This window comes from Pholis gunnellus, assembly GCF_910591455.1.
Source record: "Pholis gunnellus genome assembly, chromosome: 21".
NCBI classification, from domain to species: Eukaryota; Metazoa; Chordata; class Actinopteri; order Perciformes; family Pholidae; genus Pholis; species Pholis gunnellus.
In genome coordinates this window covers 16,043,425-16,071,006 of record NC_136548.1, presented here as the reverse complement: position 1 = coordinate 16,071,006, position 27,582 = coordinate 16,043,425, and the positions used below count along the sequence as shown (strand labels likewise).

General features: G+C 44.3%; 1 protein-coding gene across 1 annotated transcript in view; it reads right to left on the bottom strand.

Annotated features, from left to right (window-relative positions):
- Positions 1–3,877: 3,877 nt before the first annotated feature.
- The window catches only part of LOC306712807 (heparan sulfate glucosamine 3-O-sulfotransferase 3A1-like), a gene marked incomplete at its 3' end in the record, with an annotated part of 29,125 nt that continues 5,420 nt past the window's right edge, over positions 3,878–27,582 (bottom strand). Inside the window, exon 2 of the mRNA XM_079182227.1 lies at positions 3,878–4,499. Within this exon, the coding sequence (XP_079038353.1) occupies positions 3,878–4,499 (622 nt within the window). The remainder of the gene's footprint in view (positions 4,500–27,582) is intronic.

Below are 27,582 nucleotides of genomic sequence, written 5' to 3'. Positions count from 1 at the left end.
CCTTCAGAGGATTGAGCGGGAGGATGAAAACTGTCTGTGTTTATTAAAGTGTGGAACCGTCTCTGAAGAGCCCCCCCCGCTGACCCACTCAGGAAGAATAAACAAGCAAATTGAACGAGTCAACAAATGGACATCGGCCTCCCGTTCCCTCTCTGCTCCCATGACTCGAAGCCAAGAAACCTTCTCGACGATCAGCGTGAATACGCTTCAGAAACGTGTCGACTTTTCAACAGGTTGCCTCCTCTTCGCCGTGGTTCGTCGGTGCTGAGTGCCTGTCGGTGCAATATCTCAAATCCGTCAGCAGCCCGCGCGGAGGGAGAAGGCCCGAGAGATTCCTTGAGCAAAAAGGAAAAACAAACAGGTGCAGCGGGAGGAGGAAAGAAAAGATGGAGACGGGGGAGAGAATGACAGCTGGTCCCTCCAGGCACAAGCTGTGATTGATTCACTGTATATACACACCATTACATTAAGACTACAGTTATTCTGCACAGTCACAGAGGTGTTTGCTGTTTCAAGCTGTCAGTTTTTACCATCCTCAGGAGGAGGTGGAGGTGATATGTAAGAGGAGTGCGTGCTTATTGCTCGGGAGAAGCCTAGACAGGGCTTGTTTTTCAGATTAATCAACACACAAAATATACACAGCCTGTGTATGTAGCTGCACTTCAACCACCTCAGTTCCATAGATGCTTTTCTTGTTTTTTTTAATCTGTTAATGGCAAAATCTTCTTTAAAGCGTGCCAGATTAAGCATGATTTTAACCCTGAAGTATTTTACATTACGAGGGCATTCCTTGCTGATCGGTTGCTGTGGGACAATCGACGACCGGGCTGTTGGGACGATCGGGCGAATTTCTGGCAGATTACAAATTTTGGTTGATCGTCTCGTTTGTGCAGATCAATGATCCAACTTTCCAAATGACGTCCAAAAATATATATTACAAACTTTGTTGTGGGCTTGTTTTAATATGGCTGTAGTAATATTTTACATATTATCTTTAACTGTAGAACAGTCCTGTCCATATCATTTTGTTTCTTCCCATATAATTGAAAGCCGTTCTGTCTCTTTCTTTTTCGTCAACATTTTGGTCAAACCGCCATGTTCTTTGAATAAAACTTTATTGGGAATTGTCAATGTGCAAAACGTACTGGGAGTTCTGTTTCTGTGTGGACACCAATGTTGTGACCGGTCGATCAAACCCTTGGTGACCAAACTGTATGTACATATGTACTGTATGCACATCCTAGTTTAAACACTAGCTGTAGCCTAAATTAGGTGGAATTATCTCCGTCTTAACCTCTTAGCACAGAAAACAATATTTTACCATTTCTGCCTGTTCTGTTTGTTACAGATTCACATCTTACATTCACATTGTTATTGTAGTCTTTAAAGACGGCCCTGAGGCCATGAACAGAAACCAATATGTAGCAGCTTCTGCCTGTTTAAACTTGCCATGCACCAAGTTAAACTATTACTTTGATAGTAAATGTGTTTATGGCTGTTGGGCTGATTTGATTTTCTTGCAGTAGAGTTGAAAACTTGACCCGTGACTCTGATATTTTTCTGTCTGTGGCCCCGAAGCAATTAAGTTTGGCCACCCGTGATATTACCTCACACTGTGTAATGCGAGTTAACAAAACATACGAGATTAATAACATTGTATCCGCAGTTTAGGTAGAACAATGTCTGGATATGTACTGTGTGTGTGTGTTTATTTCAGTTTAGTTGTACGCTGTGCATAAATGATCTTCTTCTACGCTAAACTGCACGTGTTAGCTGGAAGGAATGAGAGCCTTTCCAAGCCAACAGAGTGCCACTCCAACTTTCTTGACACTGTCCCCCAAAACAAGCTGCCAGGAAACCTGTAATAAGTCTCCCAGATTGGAAGCATCGTTTCTTTTGACGCTCTGCCCCGGAGGCTAGAGCGAGATAAGCAGAGACAATATGTGAAGGTGTAACCGGGGAGATAGGAAAGCGCTCGTATGATTCAGCAGGAAGCTGAGCTTGTTAGCTGCGTGAGCAGCACTGTAATGACTCCCTTACGTTGTGGACATGGTATGCTATCCTGCATGCATTTCTGAGAGGGAATCATTTCCATGACAAATTGGAAAAATATATATTTAAAGGCCAGTATAAATACAATATTTACATATAGCATTTTTTTTTATTCAAGGAGTGCCTTAAAAATCCCAACATCTTAAGAAAACAACAGTCAGAACAGCACAATTAGATTGGTAATATAACCCCCCCCCCCCCCAAAACAAAAGAAAATCTATATTAGGCTTCTCTCTGATGCTCACACCAAAACACAACATGGTTTTGAGTCCTTTGAAGCACATCTGCTTTCAGAAAGTGGCTCACAATACAAGTAGACAGAAATTAGGAACACAACTCGGCCATTGTTCTCGTGCTCCCCGGGTTTTAAAAACACTTCCACGCACGCATCGCCTCGAGGCGAGCAAGGCCAGTGACATCAAGTGTATTCAATTCACAGGGAGGCATGTTGAGGAAATTTGAGTCACAGTTCGGGGAAGGAGTCGCTGTTGCTTGAATAACAGCGAGCGCCGTCTTTGCCTGTAACTTCATTAGCTGACGTTCGGGCGAGCGACCCTCCGAAATAACAAACTCACAGCTCCGGCACTGAAAGCTACGTGGAGACGTTGCCACACTGTCGAGCTAATAGATACTAGAACGGACCACCTGAAATTAAAACGAGGATAACATGTTTTTAGAATAAAACAAAAAACAAAACTCTAAAGGCATGGGAAGAATAATAATTAGAGAGCAAATAATCTCTGAGGAGTTATTCAACATACATACATACATACTGCTTGTGTACTCGAATAAATACATTTCAAAAATACATATATTTTCATTCTCTTTTTTTTTTTTTGCTATAAAAATGTTCAAATTTGAAAGCAGCTATGTATGTTTAAAATATGGCATTAAAACACTGCTTTTATCAAAAGCCCCTGGACACAATGTGATTTCACCCATCTTCTCAAAGAAGCACTGCATACAATATTTCTGTGTCACAGCCAAGGACTCGGAACTGGAAAAAAAATACTTCAGATAGTGCAGGGAGATATGACGCAAATCCTTCAACAACTCAATATGTTCTTAGAGGAAAATATCTCCATGATTGTGGATTAGAGGCAGCTCTGACAATGAAAATGTAACAGTGAGTTATTGCATATCTGTGAGCCACATATTGCTTAGAGTTACTGCTGAGGACGGAGTACTGGGAACACTGTTTGGGGACTAAAGTCATAATATTTGAAGAATAAAGTCCCATATTTTGAGAAAATGTCAGATATTTCAGCAAAAATAATTTAAGATATTTTAATACTTACTGTAGCATTTTGGTTGTTATATTCTCGAATATATATTTATATATCATGTGAACTATTTTGTAAATTTAAAACAAACACTATTAAATACTTACATTTTAATCTTATATTTGATTAGAATAAAGTCTAACAAAGCCATATAACAAGTACGAGGTAAGATATTTATGAGAAATCATCGTAATATTATAAGTAAGAATCATTTTACAGAATAGAATATGTTGTGATTTCAAGAACAACTTAAATGAACTACATTGGCTTGTATAGATTAGGTGTGCATGTCTTAGCATTGCCTGAAATCATAAATAATATAAATATTTTTGCTTGCCAAAACACAATTTGTACAAAGTAAGTATTGTGCTATTCACAAAATATTCTACTTCTTTTTCATAGATTAATTCCTTTAAAATTTAAATATTAGACTTGTTTCTCGTAAGATTATGACTTTTCTTGATAATATTATTCCCCCCCCCCGTAGAGTGCTCCTCATACTCCGCTACAGCATTTCTGACAGTCCTCAGTGAAAAACACATTCAGTCATCCCAGCCAAAAAAGCGCCCTGTCATCTGGTAGAACTTCATGTTGAAGGGCCTGTAGAAGTCCCGTAGCCTCTGCACCACCTCGGGGTCAATGTTGGGATGGGTCCGCCCTTTGGTTTTGCCCAGGCAGTGGGGCTTGCTGCTGCCCTCGGCCTTCTTGAGGCACGGGAAACCCTTGGTCTGGTTGAAGTAAAAGTGTTTGTCCGTGATGATCCTCTTGAGCCCCAGGAAGTCCTGCACGCGGCCCAGCTCTCCGGCCGGGTCGCTGATCAGCCGCTCGCCGCTCACAAACAGGATCTGCTCCATGGGGAAGTACTGCAGCCAGTTGTCCAGGTGCTTGGCGTAGATGCCGATCTGGATGGCGCTCCACGAGGTGTCGATGAGCCCCGTAGTCCTGTTTTTGAAGGTGAGGCTCTCGAAGGAGGGAATGTCGGGCTTCTTGGACAGCGTCTGCGTGTAGTCCGAGATGGCCCTGGTGACGGGGTCCCTCACTACCACGATCAGCTTGGTGTCCCGGGACATGGCGGCGATCCTGGCTGGAGCCTCTCTGGTCACAAAGTAGCTGGGGGTTTTCTCCATGGTGATCTGGCCCTCCAGAGTCTTAGGCATCAGCTCCCTGAGAGGAGAAAAAAAACAGAAGAAAGGAAGTGAGATGTTTGTTTGACCTGCACTCCTGACTGAACTGTCGCAGTTGTACGGCCGCTCTTATTACAATAAACATTACAACTGGACCGCTATGTCATCAAAAAACGCTGAATCCAATCAATCCAGAATAACACTGGAAACGTGTCGTTTGCAGTGGGTTATTTATTTGATCTCTATCAGGTGTCTTTGAGCTCAATTAGCTGCCAAGAGGTGTGACCAAAATGTTGATTTGCAGTTTTGGCGCGGCACCGTGCTCCGGATGTTAAAGACATTCTTGTGGTGATGGTACGCAGATGCTACCTCAAGTGTTCCTTAATGTAGCCCGAGGGCTTATGAAATCAAGAAGGGGACTCCCCTGGGTCCATTTTGAAAGGGTGTATTCTTCACCATCACATGGCGAGAAAAGAAGAACGTCAATCTCTACACACCAAGACTATAGCGCTGCTTCTAAAATATTGATATTTGAGCAAAAAGGCACTCCCAGCATAATTGATCTCCTTCCTGTCTTTCGCTTGTGCCAACAAATGGTGCAGGAACATCAGAAAGGTATTTTATTATTGCGATCTCCCCTTTGAGAAATGTTCTTGTGGTTTAACGATTTGCTGTTTGTAGGTGTTAGAAAGCGCTCCAAACAGAAACTATGGTCATAGCTTGGTATTTTAAATGAGTTCACATCCTAATGAAGAGCACAGTAAAGTTTAAGACAACCTCTGTATTATCAATTATATGGAGCTTGAAAGCATCATAATGCAACTCGATGGCACCTCACTTAATGTTAGCTGTTAGCTCGGTTATTTAGTCAAGCATGACCGTGCTGCCCACCGGCTGCTAACAGCTAACGTTAACTAGCTCTCCTCCTGCCGATTTCAATGCGTATTTGTTGTTCATAATGTGGCATTATCAGGGGAAGAAAATAAGCTGCACGAGTGTTTAACCACAGGCTGGTAGTACTAGACTGCACACGTGCAGTAGCGATCACGCAGGGGCTAGAATAATGAAATGATCCGATTGGTGCATAAACTCGCAGACACCTGATCCAGGCTGTATCGGAGGTGTTTCAGATACTGGTATCAGAGCAACTCTAGTTATAACATTAATTTGGAAAAATCTCCTCATGTGTGCTTGAGTCCTTTCAACCAGAAACTCACAAAAAAGACGGGAAAACCAGCGGATCCATTCGGCCACGCCACCCTTCTTCTTCTACTCCTCTTTCTCAACTTTCCTTCTGCCTTCAGGACTGTGACCTTAAGCAAAGCGGGTAAAAGCAGCCCATGAATGATTAACGCGCCCTCCCTCTGCCATTTAGAGCCTCTGCAGAATACGGCTTTAAAATTCACCAAAGTACAGAATGCAGGCGTTAATTATTCATCTGCTTGGCTGCTGCTGCTTAAAGCCAGGACCGGCACTGACAAAGTGGCCCGGGCTGCTCCCTGGGTAGACGCAGTTTGCCACCCGTGACAGAACTACTGAGACCCTAAAGGAGGGAGGTCCTCTGCTCTACACTCCAGTCTGTTCACAGGACCACGCGCTGGCAAGCACAAGGACTTGTTATCAAAGTACAGCCTCTCCCTTCTTACTGCCGAGTGTCTCTTTCTGATGTGATGGGCACCGTTTCTTTTTTTTCCTGCCTTGCAGAACGAGGCTGGTAAACAATCATGCTCCGTTTAACATACACAGGATGAGATGAGACAGAGGGCACTGACATCTTTGCAGAGGAAAAAGAGCTTTACACAAACAGAGCGCGTTCATAAAAGACACCAGCTGTCACGATAAGGCTGGTTTCCCCCCAACAACAAGTCCTCCGAAGTACACAACAAAATACTACGTTTCAAACTGCCCTCTAGAATGACATATATAAGCTTTATTTTAATCTGATACAGCTAGGTTTAGTTAGGTACAAAAATTACTTGGTAACAATTGCTGTCTTGGTTAAAACAAACCAACATTGACAGTAGAAAAAAAGTCAGATTGTATAGAAGTCTATGAGAAAATGACTCTACTTCTCACTTGATATATTACCTCAGTAAACATTGTAAAAATGAGTTTATGGTCTCAATCGATAGTTTCAAGTCTTCTTCAATACAGCATGATGTTCATTTAGTAAATTATGGTCCATTTAGAGTCAAACAGACCATAAAGCAGGTGATGCTTTAAGACGAGCTTACTGTGATTAACAGGTCGCTGCTGCTACCAGAGCAGTATACGGCGTCTCTACGTCATTCCAAATATGGTAACTTCTGTTCATTGCGAAAAAATAATGGCGACGACCGTATTCCAACATGGATTTAATTAAACTGAAGACTTTATAACGGCAGTCCACAAACCAATGGGTGGCGTCACGATGACTACGTCGACTTCTAATATACAGTCTATGGTCAACACTCCAACATTATATTTTTGACACTGTTTTAAGGAGACAATATGGAACAAAAGTTATGACAATGAAACCATGTCAGAGGAGGAACCCCAAACTGCTGAAGAGTCACCATTACTGAGGTGAGTGCGCCAGCTTTCCTCGTGGCTCTAAAAAAAGCTGCCGGTTGAGCTCAATGTATGAAGTGAAACGGATCTAAAAGCCGTAAGTCAATACCTTCAGGCCAATGTCAAAACACATCCATGCTATGTGTGGCTGAGTGGACCTCCTCTGCGAGGAACGGATCACGAGGTCAGCACAAGGGGGGACCCGCAGGAAACGGTCGATAAGTGCAAGAGCCGCAACACAGGTGCACTGATGTCTCGACATCTGCCTGACCTCCGGAGTCCTCTCGGTATCGGCGACCTCTCCTTCAGCCGTGTAAAGAGCAACATGGACAAGGCTCCTTTCCTCTCACATTAGCTGATGCCCCATCGCCCCCCAAGAGCCCCGAGTGAGGCTGTATAGTGGTGCTTTAAAAACAAGTCCAACGCCACCGGAGACTGCAATGTCTGCTAAGCTGACACGTCGATAATAAAGAACACAGAGACTAATTATCGATAGGGGAGAGGGAGTCTTCCTGAGCGCCTCCCGGGCGATGTCAGCAAAATGTTGATTTGGGATCCGCTAGACTTCAGAAACAGCCCGTGCAGTACCCGCAACTTTAGGATGCAAAAAGAGAACATTATTGTTTTATGAAAGAAGGAGATGAGCCCGTACTAAAGGAAGCATCCATATTTGATGGCGTGCGTCGAGCTTGTTCTGCGGTCGATGCACTCACGGCGGTGGTGTGTCGGTGCGAGGGCACTCCGGGGGGATTTCCAGGGTCAGTGAGGTATGTGGTATGGTGTGCAACATGAAGACGGCCATGTTTGGGAGTCCAAGCACGGTCATAAGTCATAAAGTGGCTCATGTATCCAGGCTGATGCAAATTTTATAGTTATTGGGAGAATGGTTTCAGGTTCATCTGTGGAGTGCAGCCTTAGGAAACAGATACTGATTAAACGTAATTTAGTTCTGTTTCTTAGGCAGATTACATCTAAACATTTATACATGCCACTAATTATTAACAGTTATTATTTATTCTCGATTGAGCATTGCACTTCTATAACAATTATAACAATAATAATAATTAAAAAAAGATGCAGCAGAGCTATCAAATTTATATTCCACTTGTTCTTCCTCTTCTCCTCCTCCAGAGATTTGGGTTACGTTAGCAGCAGCTAATGTAGCCTCAAGGAAGAGATGAAGAGTGCCCTCCACACCTGCAGATTCTTTCTTTTTCAAACGTGTACTCTCACGTTACTTGAGGCAATTTTAATCAGACTTATCAGCGTAGCTCTTTTCAATTATGCAACGGTGCTCCCAAAAACCTGTAAACAGACTTTGATGTGTGAATGCGGCACACTTCCCCTTTAATAAAAAGAGAGTCCAAAATGTGTGTAAATAACGAGCTCTCGGGACCCAAGTTGACGTCTTCAAATTATTCATTTTGTCCAAGCAAAAGTTGAAAATGTAAAGATTTTTTTTTTTCCAGAAATGTGGTTCAAACTGATAGAAGAGGTCAATTAAAGTCCACGTGGTTCCTCGTATCTATGACCTGACCCGAGACCCAGGTCAGTCTAATCAGGTAGTGTGTGCGGTGTTCGGGTCAACCTTTGATCTATGTGGATCAGGTCCGACTGTACTCGGGTCTCCGCGGATCAGGTCTATCAATTCATGCATGTCCTATTCGTGTACATTTTTAGAAAGGGCTCGCTTTGGATTGGTGCCAAAATTGTAAGACCCCCTAAAGCTAACCGTGAGATTTGAGTTGGAACCTGGACAATTTTGGGCATTTTTTTCCAAACAAATCACATCGTTGATTCATTTTTCCGTGACTACCACCACGCCAATGTTTTAGAGGTAAAAAAACGTTTACGTTTTTAGTTGGACGAAGGAGCAAGAAACCGTTTTTACAGATCTACAGTAAGTGAACCACACTGGGGTTATTTCTTTCCATTCTGCAGGAGACGCATGCAGCACGTTCTAATGAAACTTTATTGGCAGGGTAGGTGATGTAAGAGATGACAAGCTGTCCAAGTGCTTGATATTTACTGCAGCTCCAGAACCGGCTTTGATGTCTTCATCGTGCTGCTAAAGTACGACTCCCTGAGCACACTAAAGGCATGAAACACAGGCAGCGGGATCCACTCACGAAACAACACACAGACCCAAAACCCAAATAAGAAACACGGCACATGAACCCCGGCCTGCCTTTAAATCAAAGTCACTGCTTTGGCACGTACATTTGAGTATTGGAGAGAGTAAGAAGACAGAAGATATTTCGGGTGACGGAGAAGTTTAGAACATAACAAACAGCTTGTGTACATGACAGAACATAACACATGCTGTAATTGTACGTCATTCTTCTCATATGGAACTAACTAGCTCGTGAAGGATGCCAGGACTCTATTCCCTATTTAAAAAACCCAAATCCAATGTACACAGTAATGCGCAGTACATCACTCAATGTGTCCTTTGTAGGCTCGTCTATAAAGCAACCACTTTGGAATAAAGGGCCTGACGCATCACTGCTTTCGTTTCCCTACTGAGCAAAATTTTACTCGCAAACTAACTCAACTCTGCCCTCGTGTTCAGGCTGTGACTCATGTCTGCCTGCTATATAAATGCCAGAAAAAAAAAGTCTGAATGCGCCATAAGGTCTTATTTACTGTAAATCGGGTGCACGCATAATATGACAACATGACATATGAATTAGGAGAAAGCTAACGAGTGATCGGCTCTGAACGGCCCACTTCCTGGTGTTATCCCGGGCCTTTCAGAAAGCGGCTTGGATCCGGGCCAATGTCTGTCAATTGACAGGAATTGTAAAGACATAGAGGCAAGTGGGTATGAGTGCTGTCCACTCCCCCCCCCCCACCCCCCACAAGCCTTTGATTCATTTCCCCTCCTCCAGCAGGGAGCCCTGGCAGGCATAACTACACTCCCCACAGTGTTCCCCTGCCGCCACCACCACCAGATAATAATCTTGTAATTGGCTCAATATTTCTGCCGTTTGCAGGCGAAGCAAAGGCCAGCGGCGCTCTCGGTGGCTTGGACTCACCCGATATTTTCCAGGTCAGTGGATGCTAGTGGAGGTCAAAGAGAGACGAGGAGGAGGAAGGCGGGGGGGGGGGGGGGTGATTTAGAGTGATGGCTGCTGGGCGGTGAGGTGAAAGCCCACCTCTCTGAGCTCGGGGCTTTGCTGCTCTGCGAGCCTTGTGCAACAACACCTGCCCCGCAGGCCGCAATCGCAGACAGCGCTGCGGCACAGACAGAGGGGTGTTGCCATTTCACGGCAAATTACTCAGGGAGTTTCCATGGAAAAACACTAATGAATGACAAAATAACACGTTTGCTAATTCACATTTTTTTAAGGGTGGCCAGTGCAATGTGGCCTCCGTCATCATGATCTGAGATCCACTTCATAATGCCGGGATGACAGGTGTGAGCTCCGCGGCAGCAGTCGGTCCCAGCCCGGATAATCGTCCGTTTTATGATCCCCGACAGTCTCAGTCCTCCAGGATCAGCCAGCCTGACCATTTATTTCCCCTCCACTGGATCCTCATGCACTGTGTCACTTTTGCCTGCACACCTGCACTTTACAGCTCTAAATCCCCCCTCCCCTCTCTTCTGGACAGTTAAGTACTCCTCCCACACGACTACACAGGATCACTGTCGTCTGAATCGCAAAGCTTCAGTAAATGAATTGAGTATCTTGAGTTTTTTATTGTTTGGACTAATACAAAAAGGGCAGCCGGTGCAGGATTTAACTCCCGCAAAAGGCCGTTCATGTCGTGATTTCCCTCCCTGGTTCAATCATTGAAATCACCTGTTGTTGCTTTTGATTGTAATGAAAGCTTGCACGCTCTCAGCTGCGCTTGGTACATGAGTAGAGAGCCCTGTTTTAGAGGAAAACCTCAAATTTCTCATGGGAGCCTCATTAGTTTTCATCACACTGATCAATTCTGACCAAATTCTGTCTTTTCTTTACATGACACTACATATAAGGACATATCAGGGACGCTTCGCATGTCGAGGTTCATATGTGGCTTATTGGTCCAATCCAAAAAAGAAGCATAAACGCGTTATCTACGAATCATCTTGTGTACTCAAACTATTTTGATGAAACCTCAACTGTTTCAGGTTTCCTTTCCGTGGGAGTTGCTGCTCTACTGCTGCCTCGACCGGTTAGTTATTGTGTGTTATTGTGTGACTAACGGTCAATGTGAATGTGAGGATTTGAATACATAAGCTAAGGGATGCCATAAATACCTAACAAAAAAACAATGGACTTCTTAAAGAAACTAATTATTTTTTACTAATGAAGCAAGAGCAAATTCTCAAGCAATTTGCACTTGGAGTTAAGTAGACATTTATCCAAGGTGGGCTCTTGGAATAAAGAGTGAAATCAGAGTGGTACATGGGAACTGTAGGGGGTCGGAAGCAATTTTGAGAGACATACAATTACTAGATAAGAGAGTCATCTATTCCTGGAAAACAACAAGGGAGGACGGTCTACTGTTGTCCCCTGGGGAACGACATGCTTTTGATAAAGGGTTAGTAGGAAAGGAGAGAAACCCAGCACGACACTGGGGACACATAAGATAACAATGTCACTGCGGAAGAAAAACTTTGAAAATGGCAGCTTTTTAATAACAGGAAATTCGTTGTCAGATTGATGATTGGGCGTGTTTCAAATTAGACGAAAAAAGGATGTGAATGGGTTTCTAAAGCTTGTGGTGGTTCTGTCTGGCAGGAGAGCAGGAAATTAGACTGCAAATGGAAAAAAACTTGTTTAAAGTTAAACCCCAGTGTCGTTAATAAAACAACTTTGTTAAAAAAACAAAGCAACTTTGTTAAAAAACTTCCCGCTGATAGTAAAAGACAGACAAGTAGGAAGCTTTGTGGAGGATGGAGGAAGCCTGCTCTCCTCCCTTAAACCGAGATGGAGGGAAAAACTAGAACGGAAAGTTAATCTGCAACACGAGTTTAGAGAAAAGTTACAATGCCCCACAAAGTTGTGTTTGCTTATTCTCACTCATTTTAAGATTCAGTCACATTGGCTTTTAGCTGATGAAAGCATTTAAACACAATTTTCTAGCCTCAAACACTACTTGAAAAATAGTGCTGGCCTGTTGCCCGTTACCATTGTCGTTCATCACGGTTGAAATGTCTGGCCACGGTTGAAAAATGTCTGCTTTTTCCACATAGGCTCAAATATTAGAGTCCTCATAAATAATGTCTGGAAAGAACAAAATAAATCAGACCTATATGCGATTTGTTTCTGAGTGAACTTGATTATAAATGGAGTACAAGAATAATATTATATCATACACTGTAATAAAAAGGTTTTTTTTCTTGTATAAATAAATCTCCCTGATGGTCACTCGCCCTAGCACTGGGTTTTCCCTCCTTTTTTCCCTCCTTTCCATACAACAACGGCTATGCGATTTAGTAAAACATTTATAGAGTTAGCTTTGCAGTATGTTCTTATAAATTTATCAGCAGTATTTTTAACAGAATACTTCTTTTTTTCCCTCCTTGGTGCTGAGTGGATGTTCCCGGTTTATTGCATGAGGGTGGAAAAAGTAAGCTTTATCTTTATGGCAACGCGCTTGTGAATTATTCACCCTCTCTAACTGTGGTGGGAGAGTGAGGGAGGGAGGGAGGCAGAGAGGCTGCAGGAAGCTTCCAAAGCCGTCTGAGGCCTTTTAGACGTCAGCGAGCAGATCCAGACTGCGTATCAGCAGAGAGGACAAGGGGGTGAGGTGTGGAGTGGAGTGGGTGAGATGGGTGCGAGTGACGAAGGGCAGAGAGAGAAAGTGAGACCTAGAATAGAAGAAAGGAAACAGGGGCAGACAGAAATACCCCATTTACAACTGGCCTTTTATACAAGCGGATACTTTTTTACCCACTGTAGCTTTTAAAGCATAACAAGATGTGTTTAATTAGCACTAAACACGATGAGTTTGCAGACATTTGTGCGTAAACAAAAATAATGAACTAATTTAAGATTTGACTTGATGACGGCGCCAAATAACAAAGTTAGGGAATCACCATTGTTATTACAATTCAACCTTATTAGTCCGATACTGACTCAAATAGATCGGGCATCAGAATTAAAATCAGAATTTTTTGCCAAGTATGTTCGCACATACAAGGAATTTGACTTGGTGACAGTGCAATAGTATAAAGACATAATCGGTTCTTGGTATCGGGACTGAAAATATTCAACTGATGCATTCCGGAGGGGAATTTGAATGTCCGTGCAAAAATTAATTGCAATCCATCTAATAGTTTTTTTTCCCACTCAAAAACCACAAATGTCAACCTCATGCTGGCGCAGGAGGGGATCACCAACCTTGTAAGCATTCTTCCTCTCGGTTCTGAATCTAAATAGGTCTCCTGTAGCCGGAGGGTGTTTATTTTCTCTCAATTTTCTGCTCGGATCAAATCAAAACTTAGCACAAATTATCTGTAACATTGTTGGTGATACCGTGAATTGAGTGAATTATAAAAAAAAACCCACATATGGCTTTGAGAAATTGTGCTATTTTACACCTCCCCAGGTGGTTTGAGCAATTGAATATTAATCTGTCCGCAATGCTTTTACACCTGGATTTTCACGCGGACGGGTGCAATTACATCGACATGTGATCGCCCGAGATGCATTTCAACGGCAGGTGTAAAAAACGTGGTGAGAGCAGAAGCCCGTGTCCGAGTTAGCTGAGAACCGATTCTGATCGTTGCCTCTAGAGTCTGGAAAAACCCACACAAACTGAAAGCGAGCCAGCTTGAGACGAGGCTATACTTTGCATTTGGTGATTCATGTTTCACAATTACTATAACCACTAAATATAACCCGTAACAGCAGCTCTCGGTGGTATGCATGGGCTGTATGTATCTTTTGAGGAGGATTCTCAGACACGGCGCGCACATTACTTTTTCATATTTCTCTGACCCACTTGTTCAGAGTTACATGGAGTTTGAAGCGGAGCGCGTGGAGATGACACTTCGGCGGGATCGGCTTTGGTAGCGGCTCAATGCCGTTTTTTTCTCTTTCTGCAAAGTCAGTTTTTAGGGTCTCAACAGCTTGTGGGAGATAAGACACCTTAACTTTGGTTTAATGCTGAAGCTCATTTTCAAGGTATTGTGCTCCTTGAATGTTCGCTTACATACTGAAGGTGGCTTCATTAAGAAATTCCCAGTGGTCTTTCTATAGCCCTCCTTATCCTTTTCTCTATAGTTTCTAGCGTGGAAATAATCCGAGGGAGAAAAATGAGCCACTTGCCTCAAACGGAAACCATTTCAATGGGTGTTTAGACTCCACATTCAAGCCTGATTTGAATACAGTTTATTATTTTTTTAAAAAGCACTGTGTCAAATGCATGCGAGCAAAATTAAATGTGAAATTGTTCAGAGCCAAATGGAAGGCTTTGAGGGGACTGCTCTGCGATAATTACCCTTGACAAAAGGCGAGGGCTTTTGTCTTTGGGACCATTACCATGGTGATTTTCAAGCTGCTGAAACATTCAATATAAACATTTCAGTCTGCTGAATACGCCACATAGACTGTCGCTAAACAGATATCTGTTATGAGCCACATTTCTGCTGGCACAGATTCCGCCTGCATGTGTGTGCCTCCACTGTAAGACGGGCAGCGACTCAACTATTAGAGCTCAGGGGGGGGGGAGTAAGACATAAAAGCTTGTGATTAAAAAATGTGAAGGCTAAAGTCTGATAACTAAAGCCCAGCTTCACATCCTTCTACGAACATGAAATGATGGGCTGGCAGAAAGACAATCCTTTCCCCAGTTCCCTCTTTGTAGCCTGAGAGACACTGGCACCAGCATTCCTCCTCAGCAAACACTTAAACCATTTGACATTTTCTCCTTTTTTGCGGGGGGAAACACCCAAATGTTCCACCTCTTGTGTTTGTTGGTGCGCTGCACTTTCATCTTTCTCCTTATAGATTTTTTGGGGGTGATCTTCAATCAAGGAAAGAGCCCCACAAGGGACGTGGTGATGTTTTCTAATCCGCTCTACCGTATCCCTCAGCTCTTCTTCTGTGATCTGATATGTCGTCCGATCGGCGGCTTATTAAACCGTCTCGTTAAAGCAGAGATGAAGGTTTCATTACAGTCAATGAAACGTGGGCAGATTCAAGAGCTCGTCTCATGCACACGAAACGCGATTGGTCATAAAACTCTTGGGAACACTTTAAAAAAGGCAGTTCAAAAGTTTGGCCACACCTTGAACATGCATTAAGCGCATCGATACAATGCGGCATTATTCATGCAGCAACGTCCGCCATCGTTTAAAACGATGCGTGTGTCCTTATCAAACGTTGCTCCATGAACCTATCCTGCTGTAAACACCCTGAGACAGAGGGGGGGGGGGGGGCAACGATGAATCACAGTTTATTTAAAATCCTGAGTTGCTTTTAACCCTCGCTGGTTTAACGCTGCATCTGTTTTCCATTATACCGTAAGAGGCACAGCGGCAGGAGTCGCTAAGGCTTGTGTTTCACCAGAACGGTCCACTAGCATCCAGTGGGGAGCTCCTGTAAAGATGTCAGCGTGAGGGTCACCTAAAGGGAGGAGCTTTTAAGACGTCTCCCCAGTCGTTCACAGTAAAGATAAGGCTGCACATATGTTCTTTTGTCAGCAAATCCCATGAAAAGTCCCTCAATACTTCCGGACTCCCCCATGCTGGCTGTGGCACTCCGTTCCAAGCCTCATTTGGTTTCTCTCAAAGACGTGAAACAGAAAAAAATCGGGCATTTCTTGGGGACTATTTTCAGCTGTGGCGCACGATTGTTTATGGCAGCAGGGCGGCGTATGTCGGATTGATTCCAGATAAACTGTGTGGCTCATAGATCAGGCTGTTATCATACACTGAAATATGCACCGTGTATATCCAGCAAAGTCAATTCTTTTAAAATCCACGTAATGGTGAACCAGGAAGTATGAAGAGCGACAAACTTATTTGTCACGTCACTTCCATTCTTAAGAAACACCACTTCTGTAGTTATTTAGAAACCGAACTACAATCTTTTCCTAAACCTAAAGAAGTTGTTTTCCTGTGCAGACGGAATTTTATTTTGAAAGGAATGCATCGTAAAGAGCGAAAATTGTGTTGCTGGACATCATAAAAGAACGCACAGCAAATGAGCAAAAAGATATCATAATGAGGGTACGTTGCATATATGAAACAGACTTTGAACAACAAGGGAGGACTAGAGCAGATGAAAAACTTTTTAGTAGGATCAATTCATTGTTGTTTTTAATCTTTTCATGGAATTTTATGACAATAAGACAAATATATAATATTACCAGCCATATTTTTTAACTAGAAAAATATATATTTTGGGGATTTTGAAAAGGGAGGATTTAAGGAAGGCTGAGGAAGATGTGGACGTGGTGGCATGACTGTACGGTGCGTGTGTGTGTGTGTGTGTGTGTGTTGCTGCTACATTATACATTAGTCTTTGCACATTTCCACAAGACTGAAATCTGGAGGTGGAGGTGTCATCCTCAAAACCCAAATCTGAATATCTGCTTTAATCTCACAACAATATTTCCATCTGAGAACCACAGCCCAGGAAGGCGTATAAATGCACTCACAATCATACCCGTACTGTAAAAGTAGCAACTTGACAGGTTGAGAGCCGCTTGCTGGCGTACTTCTGAGAGCTCTGACTGTAAACCGCCTGGGATTTTTCTAAAATAGAACGACTTCTGAAAGGGAGTCATTGTCCTGTTCAAACACAAGCGTACATCGAAGCCAAAATTAGTCAGGTAGCATCGCAGCCAGCAGACGGGTTTGGCAGATCTCCTCGCCGTGAACTCAGAACTTCATTGTATTTTACTCTCAGACGCCGCCGACTGCCTCACGGCAGCCGAGAGGCAGTCGGTGTCAGTTTCAGCTGCCATCATGTTGAAATGCATTACAGTTTTTTTTTTTTTTTACAGTACTTTGTCTCAGAACCTACAAGCAGCAGAGGGCAAGAGGCCGTCATTTCCATATGAAATCCGATAGCTGGAACATTATGAAAGCCAAATATTCGACAGTTACCCATGTTTCAGGAGCACGAGGAGTCTAAAGCTGGAGCAAAAGTTAACGAGATAGCTAAACGGTGCTGCACATATTCAATACATGCAGAAATCCGGAGAGCTCAAGTTCCTGCTAAGAGAAAGCAGAGGAGAGGCAGATAGTGAGATTTTGGGAGAGAGAGGGGGAGGTAGAGAAGAGCCGAGCATCAGGCGGACAGCAGTATCGGGCAGTGTGAAAGTGATTACACTGTCTCTGTGCTCTCTTCCTCTCCGTCTACCGCCTTACCCCCCCATTTCATTTTCTCCCTCCCTCCCTCCCTCCATGCTTTTACTCCCAGGCTCAGAATACAAAGCGGCTGGCACCATCGACATCGCTCTCCTCGTCGTCGTGCCAAAGCCACAGCGGGGCCACACCAGCGAGCTCGCATCCTCCGCCACCACCGCGGGAGAAGCAGAGCGGGGCAGAGATGAGCATGTGTGAACGCTCCCTCTTATCGCTGCTTTTGACGTGAACTCATTACAAAACAGGCTCGCTCAATCTTTTCTTTTTCCTAGATGGCGGTGCCAGAGAGACACCGATAGAGGCAGATGAAGATTATGCTCCTTTATGCATGTAGAAGCTTGTTTTTGAATATTTTATAGGATTTTATTTATTTTTTTTAGAATTAATACAAGCTCGGTAATAACAAGTTACCGAAATGATTTATGGTCTTCGAGGATGAGAATGAATGCAGTTTGGGAAGGCGGGCAGGGAGGAGCCGGGGTTAAAGACATGGTCGGCAGCGTGATTTCCATTTTTCGCCACCCTTTGCATTATCCATTAAATAAATAGCCCGGGGAAAATGGAAACTTCGTGCAGCTCGTTTCTGTCGAGGCGGCATAACGAACAGGTGATGCAGAGGTGTGCGAGTGCGAGATCGCCACGCTATCAGCACCGGTCACAAGAGTGATTGAAAGGCAGCGCCGGTGAGGTGGGGGAGCGCGCGAAGGAGAGCAGGTTGTCACCAGAAAGAAAAAGTGAAAAATTACCCACAATGTCACAGGGGGGCTAAAACGACACAGAAATGGCTAAAGCGGAGCCAGTGGTTGCCTGGGGCCGGGCTGTGACCCAGAATTCAACAGACCCCGCAGTGAGAAAACCAGGAGGCCCCGTGACGGCTGAGCTAAACTGGCCCCGCGCAACAGGAAAACACCTCCTCTTCCTCCCGGGGCTGCAGAGAGGTAACCCCATCTGGGAAGCCGGAGCGAGATAATATGGAGTGTAACGGAGAGCTGCGGCATTCTGAGAAGCCGCTGACAACGTGCTAATGTTTTAGCCTGTCAGCTCTCCGCGAGCAAAGACGGATGGTTTTAGAAATAGAATGTAATTACAGGGCAGAGCCTCATTGTCGGGGTTAGGACAATGTGAATAGTGTAGTGGAGCTTTTTCTTTTTTTTTACTTCTTCTGCTCTCTGCCAAAAAAAGCCGTCCTGCTGGAGCTGGAAAGTGAGTTTGAGCAGAGAGACAAAAACTGACACGAACCACAAACGCAAATGATGTGTCATTTTGACATAATATGAAACATCAGATTTACAAGAGGGTGTGTGCTCCGTGTAACCTGTTAGAACTGCTGATGCAGCAACAAGGTGGATCCCACCCAATAAACTCCTTTTTTGTTGTTGTTGTAATGGGGTGTTTAACTGTGCAATAATTCAATATTATTGCATGTCAACTTTCAGGAAAATAGTGAAAAATACCCGTTACACTCTCGTGAAGGAACAGTGTGTAACATTTAGGGCGATCTATTGGCAGAAATGAAATATACTATTAATAAGTATGTTTTCTCTGCTGTATAATCGCCTGAAAATAAGACTTGTGTCCTTGTTACCTTAAACCGAGTCATTTACATCTACATACGGAGCAGATCCTCTTCAGGGGAGTTCACCGTGTTTCTACAGAAGCCCAGAACGGACAAACCAACCTACTTCGGATTCCTGACCGTGGTCGGCAACCCCGGGGGACATCGTTGATTTGGTCTCCAGGGCCTTCCACCGTACACTCACTTGAAACACACTGGACCTTTCATTGATTATTAATTATGAATCGATTGTCGCAGATACATTTTCTGTCGATTGACTAACCAATTCATTGACTAATCGTTTCAGCTCTACAACTTTCATATTTTAGCAAAATTATGTTTTCTCGCCTTGTTTTTGTTCTACTAATTTCTTTTGCCAAAATGAATAACTCTGAGCAAGCAGACTAAACGATTATGTTTCTAAAAGGAATTTTGGTAGTGCCTGTTTAGAGACAGACAAGAAACACATGGCGAGAGGGAGCTTGGCGACATGCGACAAAGACATTTCTGCTACATGGCAGTGAAACCACACGTTTTAAAAATCTTTTTTTGCACACGTGAAGAGAGAGAAACCACAGTAACACCAGATATATTCACCTAAACTGATATCCAGATGAATTTTGCAGAACTGATGCCTCCGGTTGATACTTCACCTCGGGTGTTAAACTAGTAAAGCATTGGAGCCGAGCTAGAGGACTGACTAAGAAGGCTCTTACTCATGAACAGCTATAAACAGTTATCTCCACGAGGGATGTTGCACTTCACTCTTTTACGAGCAGGTCTGCGGCGTATTTATGTTTGGCATCACAGAGGAGTGGCGCATGCAGCCGTTTGCTCGCAGTGGTCCAATAACGGATGTTCTAATTCTAGCCCATCTGATTGCTGAGCCGGCACCACAACCCGATCGAATGTGAGCACTCGAAGGGCACGTCGGCTGGTTCCCCGGCACGTTGCCACAGAGATGGTAAATGAGGTGTTCAAAGGGGGAGGGGACACAGGCCTGATGATTCATGTTATCAAGAGGGGTTATTTTTCAATAATTCACATTGATTTAATCGTCCTAAAAACACATTAACATTGAGGGAGTGCTCCGCCGAGGGATAATGGCTGGATATGTGCGTGGTTATTGAGTCAAACGCTGCCAGGCTTGAATGACGGATGTGCCTTACATACAGATAAAAAATATGGTCCGCCCCAAATCGCAATTAAAAAATAAACAAGCAGAGTGTAAAGACAAAGACGAGGAGGGGCGCACGATCGTTCAACAAGAGAACGCATCCAACGGAGAAAAGAAGCAAACCAAAACGAAATGCATATTAGTGCCATTCATATTCGTGACAGTTGAATGGAGGCCATTATGAACCACTTTCAATTACATTTGCATTCACATTACGCGGCCTGTAATGCAACTGTAAACCTATGGGGGGAAAATGGCGGCGAAGCAACAGTTAAACTAGCTCTTGCTCCAGTGAATTCACGCAAAATCAAAATGTATACACATTTACAGGGAGTGCATGTTTGTCTGCCAAAGTGTGTTACATGTTGAGTGCGTCTGTCTGCATGTGCGTGTTTCTACATTCACCTAGAGACTCAAAAGAGCTCCTCTAAAAGGGACTGTAGTTTTGCTGTAATGTGCATCCAAGAGTTCATCGGGGAGAGCTAGAAACGCGCACTGGCACTGGATTGCAAGAAGTAAAAGCTTTGTGGGTAAAGGGGGGAGAAGGAGGAGGAGGGGGGGGGGGGGGGGGGGAGGATTTACGCCTTGCCACGGCCGACCCTGTTTAAAAGCTAGTTGGATACGAGAAAGAGAGACGGAACATAAGAGCAAAAACAGGGCGGTGAAAGAGAATATTCACTGCTGCTGCTGCTGCTGGCCTGAGCGGAAAATAATATGATGTAATAAATGGTATGTCAGAAACAGACCTGCCCACGACAGCCACTGAGTCTGAGCATGCATGTGTGTGTGTGTGTGTGTGTGTGTGTGTGTGTGTGTGTGTGTGTTAAGGCCTCTCCATTAGCGCTCACATAACATTTGGGAGAGCAAACAAAGCACAGAATCATCAATGAGGAGCACTATCAGCTGAGGCGATGGCCGGGTGAACCCTCGACAATATGAGCCTAATTACACACAGCTCCCTCAGAGGGCCGATAAATCAATGCTCGCGCTGAAGCCAAAACAAGAAGATCAATACGGTTGCGTCTCAATGGCCGTAATGACAATCTGGTTGAGGGCAAGGATTTTTAAATCAGCCACACATCGGCTCGTTCCAGTGAGGCTTGAAAACGCATGTTAAACTACAGTGTGATGATTAACACACAACGGGCACTCTGACTGCTACAAGACGTTTGGTAATCAAAGTGAAGCAGAGCAACATTTCGCTGTTGATGAAGAGAGTAATCATTAATATCTGCTTCTGTCTATTGTAACAGGGAGTGGTTATTAACGGCTGCGGTGCAAGGGCTGAGCCAGAGAGTCAATGTGAAGAGCAGCGTAGAGGAACAACATGTGAACCTGGTGGGGGGGCCCCCGAACTCTCATTTGTGTTAATCAAACTTCTCTAAATTGTTTGTGTAATAAAATTACGGACGTCGGGGAGGCCTGGGGGACATCAATTAAGCAGATAAGCAGATGAAAATAAATCACTTTTTATCAAATGTGCGGCCGGTAAACACGGGCAAAAACAGGAAGTGATTTTGTTCAGAGATTTGAGGCTCCGTAAATCGTAGGGACAAGCAATCAGCGTCACCGCTCTGTGAAACCACTTCCTCTTCAGAGCTACAAACAAGACGGCATAATATTAATATGTTTTCATTTGGAAGTAATGGTAACGTTTTTCTTTTTAGCACCTGATTTGACAAACGTGTGTAATTTATGGCACAATTCAAACGGGGTCAAAGAAGTCTTCGTCTCTCGCCGTTGACTACCATATATATTGTTTTTGTGAAATACTCCCATAGTGCAATGACAAAAGTAATCACTACAGATGTTACTAGTATTACTATGTCAGGCGTACTCGATACGTGCAGCAGCTGAAAAGGGAAAAAGTAAAAAGATCACAAAGCTCGACATTAAATGTTCTGGAAACACGATTTGGCGGCCAAATATTCGCACAATGTAGGACTGTAAGCTCTGAGAGAGCTGCATTAGAGAGCCACAATGAGGCGAGGCAGCGCTGTTAATGGATGTGATCACAGCTTCCTGGTGAATAATGCAGCCCTGCTAATTGGCTGGATTAATAATTGATGTGCTCGAGGAGGCGGAGGAGGGAGCTGCAGTGGATGAAGAACATGTTGGAGAGGACTTTGAACGCTCATCTGTCCTATTGATGACACGACCGTAGGGGAGGACGTGAGCGCGTGAGACGTAAATGTCAGAATAAACAATCGCCCTGACAACATAATGATATAATGAGCCCCGGCCCCGCCACATGTTTGACGGTTAAAATGACTCGGGTTCATGTCAAGTCCCACAGGCTCCTCAGTGTTGTTCCACCCCTCGGTCCAAACTGACCCAGACGTCGCCAGCTGCGTCAACAAAAATCACTGCAATGATGCAGAAATGAAACGTAAAGTTATCGATACAACGGGGTTCGATTTTCACAAATGATTGGCGATCCAGCTCTCGAACTCAGCGACAGGAACTGAGGGGCTGATGAGAAGACATAGGTGTGGAAGAGGAATGGGTCACAGGAGGGTGAGAAAAATAGATTTTACTGTAAAACGTGATTTACTCGCCATTCTCGAAGGTGTCAAGTTTTCCAGAGGACGCATAAAAACTGACCGTAAAGAAGTCCCGTCTGTTCGGGTTAACACCTTCCAACCGCTGTCGCGCTCTCACAGGAAACAATGGGATCAATAACGTCACGGTGTATTCAAAGGATTTCTGACAATCTAAAAATCATTTGTTATAGAGCTCAATGGGTGCTGGACACAAAAGAACTGAAAAACAACGAGCTGCTTCGATCACTGATGCCAATAAAGACTACACCTGTGTTTGTTTAACGAAGAGCAGCGTGGAGTCCAGAATTTGGAAATGTGGCTCTCGGCTCTAGTTTGAGCATCTGAGCACAAAACACTGACCTATAAGTAAAGGAATAGTTCTGCACTTGCTTTCATTGCCTACTGTCAGAATATAGTGACAGTTTGAACAAATGTGACAAAAAGTTATTTTCATTAAAGTTACTGATTATAGCTTTAAACGTGAAGCTACAAACAGGAGACAGTTATCTTAGCTTAGCGTTAATACTGGAACTAGTGAGGCAACAGAATCTGCCTTCCAGCACCTCTAAAGCTCATTGATTTACACGCTATATCTTGCAAAAACTAAAAGAAGTAAAAAGAAGTAGTCAAGCACATAATCCCCCGTAGAAACCTACATTTTCACACTTTTATATTTGTGTGGACACAACACATACATTAGATTAGTGTCCACATCCTTTGTACCTTATACTTTTGCACATCTCCTGGTCAATACTTTGCACATTCCTGCACAAACTGCACAGTAGCTCTTCCACTGCGTATCCACCATTGCCCTGAATTTATCGTTATGCACCAAAACACCAAGCCAAAGTCCTTGTATGTGATAAAACCGTTTGTGATTCTGGGTCCTCAATCTTTAAGATAAGCTAAGCTGCTGGCTGTGACTTCAAATATAAGAGACGAATATGAGAGCGGTACGTATCTTCTCATCTTATTCTTGGCAAGAAAGGGAATATTTGTACGTCTTGACATTTTCTTCACAGATGATTGCAGAATTTTATTGCGAGGATGTGTCTTCTTATTAGGGCAGCGAAAAAGCTTCTCCGGGATTTTGCATCCGTAATTTCCCCTCCGTGATTCATCTCTCACTTCTCTGTTACTGGTCCATAACTGAGGAAATCTGTTCCCTGCTCCTCTCATTAACATGCAAATCCTCATCTTTAGGAGAAAGGATTAAAAAAAAAAGAGAGAAGCCCTTTTGTGCTACTCCAGAGCAGTGAGGATGTTCCTTCCTGCTTCTATTAGCCGGACATGCTCCTCTGACAGCAATCTCCCTCCTGTCCCATGTACAGTCAGACCTAGTTACAGTAGCAATTACTAGCGTTCAGGTTAAGATTAATTGAATTACTGGGTGGCTTCCCTGCACTCCTCTGTGGGCATATCAATCACCTTTACCTTTATCACCCTCTTCCATCTTTGTGTAAAAAGACGCAGGCTGTGCTGTTGCACTCCATCTATCAATAATCTGGTCCGGGGTGGCAAACTCATTTTCTAACACATTCCCTCTCTTTAATCAAGCAGCCTGGCGTTCGGAGGTAGTTAGTAAAAGCTGTCCGCCATCTTTTCTGCCGAATGAATTAAATGTTAAGAGAAAATTTAAAAAAATGGAGCAGCTGCGATGGAAACGAACCTCGTTTGACTTATGACAAATGGACCTGCACTCTGTTTGAGTTCACAGAGGGTTTGTGATACATTTTTTGCTGATCATTTGTGAAGAGAAATCCTGCTATAGAGCACTCTGAATGGCTCTTTTGTGCGGTGCTACCTTTCAAGTGTAAAGTACAATAGACTGTATGTAAAGCATTTTGTTTGAACAGCTGGATCTCTACTTGAGGAACCAGGTAGCTTTTCAAAACCGCGCATGCAATGGATCCGCGCTGCTCCTGTTTGAATAAAACAGCCCTCGAGGCAGATTAAATGCCACTCTGTCATTCTCTCTCCATTCACCACCTCCATTATTAGCTATTTTAAAAAAGTTTGTGCGGGATTTCAAGTCGCGGTCTATAGTGCTGCCAAACTGCCTAATCTTCAGCATGTTTTATTTCCCTCATCGCCACCGCTTGACTCTTTGTTTCGCCATCGAGCAGGAATACACAGAACACACTGGATGTGCAAGTGCTGAAAGCTGGGAAATAACATCTGAAGGAAATAATGTTGGCCTCTTTGTCGGCCGCGCCAAAAAAATGCCAATCCCTCATTTCAGACGGACTCCAAGAGACGCGTACGCGCTCACCCGCGCGCCTCAAGCTTAGCTACAGTGTGATTCTGTGTGTTTTGCATGGAGACCGAGGTTGGCCAGTCAAATGGAGGTTGTGCCTGAGGTGCCGTCTGGCGTAGCCCCGGCCCATGTCTGCGGGGCGGACTCTGCCAAGGCGACTGGCACACGCCGTGCCCCGATGGAACAAGAGAGAAAAAAGGATGTTCGCTGCCATCCTATCGCCACACAGGCAGCTGCAGATAGCACACATGGCAGAGTGTGTCAGAGTCCGTGCCTTTAAGCACAGCGGCAGAGAGGGAAACAATCCAGTGTTTGTCCAGTGAGCCCTTGAAGAGAGTGAGAGACCTTCCTGCTGAGTGAACGGAAGTAAAGGGCTGGAAAGATGAACCTCCAACTTCCTCGAGTAGTAAACACTTGAATGTTTTTCTTTCTTTTTAATTTTTCAGGGAATTGAAATACAGGACGGAGATGTGTGCCAGGAGAAAATGATTTGAATATGTGGCAAAAGTATTTTAAAGAAAACATTACCGTTGGAACGGAAAATGGGGGACCCAAGAGGAGAGGGCTTCCTTCTTTTTATTGGTTCCCAGGCTTTCCACAGCTCTGGTTCTCCCTCTCCTTCTGTCGGTCTCTGTCTTTTTCCCTCTGGTGGAAAATATGGAGGGCTCCCTGTCCTGTGATAAAGCTGTTGCCTGCGAGATGGGAGAGAGAGATCCATCACGTCGAGGCGTTGGTTCAGCCTGCCAATCCCGCACCACGGAGGGCTGTACATGCTCCATCCATGCATCATTTACCGAGCCCGTCTGTGCCCAAATAACATGGGTTTGGCTGCACGTTTCCTGAAATCCTGAAGCACTCTGGCAAATCATCTAAAAGACTTGTTATGGATGAATTCTGGAGGTTGTTTTGCGGTTTTGTTCGGTTCGCTTCTACGAAGAGGGAGCTGAAACGGTCTAGTCCGAAGCCCCTTGACTCTCCAGTGCCAAATGATGGGGTTACAGCCTCTCTTTGTTTGTGGAGGGTTAACACTTAACTTCCAGCCTCGGACTGCCAAGAAGAAGAAAAGCTCAAAACACAGAGGAACATAAATACAGTGCAGGAAGAAAAATGGCAAACATGATTCTTTTTTTAAATTTTTTTATTTCAGTCGTACTGCTTTTAAAGTGCCCTGAAGGCAGAGCTGCAGTAATGTTAGAAAACATTACCTGCCGGGTTTCCATTGGAGGTCAAGGAAAATAAACATCGCTGACATTCATGGGCATTGCTTGAAAAGCACTAAACTAGTAAAAGGGCTTCAGGTATAGCACGAGAAAATGGCGAGCTGCAATCCTAAAGCGAATGTCTCGGAAAAGGTCAAACATCTCGGCTTCAGAGACGACAAGACGATAGAAACGATTACTAGAGCGATGTATTTTAGTACGGCCAGGGAGAATAAAAAGCTGACCTCAAATACTCCTTTTGAAATATGAATCCCAGAATAAATGCTACATAATGTATCGGCTAATACCTCATAAAAAAGACCAACAGCTGCTAAGCCGAGCGGGCCTGAGATACGACGGGGTCAAACAGGTTGCCGACTAGTGTACACACCAACCCAAAAGTGAATAAACAACAGAATCCTAGAAACAATGTAACCCGATCCTAATGTTACAGTACCATCTGCTGGCATTGTGAACTCTTGAGGGTGGCACATTCTGTGGCAGCCCTCTGAGTGACCCTCCTGTGATCAATCACACTTCCCTTTCTGCACATGTTCGTCAAAGCTGAGCCGGAGCTCCTGGGTCCCCGAGGCCACGGGAATATGTGCATGAGAGTGAGAGCCGGTTAGCTTCCATCACCTCGCCGGATTACGAGAAGTCGACAAACGGCTCTTATTTTAGGCGCGTCAGGTGAAAACATCAGGTGTGAGGGTCTGGTGCGGATCCAGGTGGTGTCTGTGGAGCACCCTGCACCTGCCGCCTGTCCTCACTCACCCATCGGGGGGGCAGATTCCCAGGATGCCGGAGGGCAGCTGCTGACAGGCACTACTTTGGACGGTCCCCTTCGCTTCTATCTGCCTCCCCTGCACGGGGGCCTCCTGGGGTCAGCTGCTAAGGGCATGCAAAGATGTCGGTGGGGGTGGCGGAGGTCAAGGAGTTGGCGGGGTGGGTTGCATGCCTTCAGCAGGAGGTGAGCGTCCCGGTTTTACAATTATACTCCCCGATAATCACTTTCACGATCCAAAGGCAGCTCGGGGCTCATGCTTCGGGAGGTCTCCGGCGATCACGTTACGTCCGCTGTGTGTGAGCGCCCTCCACAACCCCCGACCGCGACCTCTCCACCCGCCGCTGCCGGCCCTCTCTACTCCACCTGCCAATCCGCAAACCTGCTGTTAGCAGATGTAGTGAAAAGCACCTAATACTGTACAAAAAAAGCTCTTTTTCTTTAAATCACTGGGTTTATTATTTAATTCTGCAAAAAAGCATTTTAGTTCACTTTCACGTTGAAATTCCACCCTTCTCCTGTGAAGCACTGACGTTTGTTTTAGACAAGTAACAAGTTTAGTGAATACATACTAGATTTTGTTGCTAGCCAGCCAACAACGGTTTATTTTGGAACGGACTCCATTTAAAACTTGAAGGTAGACCTGCAGGTTTTTATGTACTGGGTAGTATATAAAACGAAATAAGCCCCGTTCCCACATCCTGTTTCATGACGAAGCGGCTCTAACTACATTAGAAAATTAC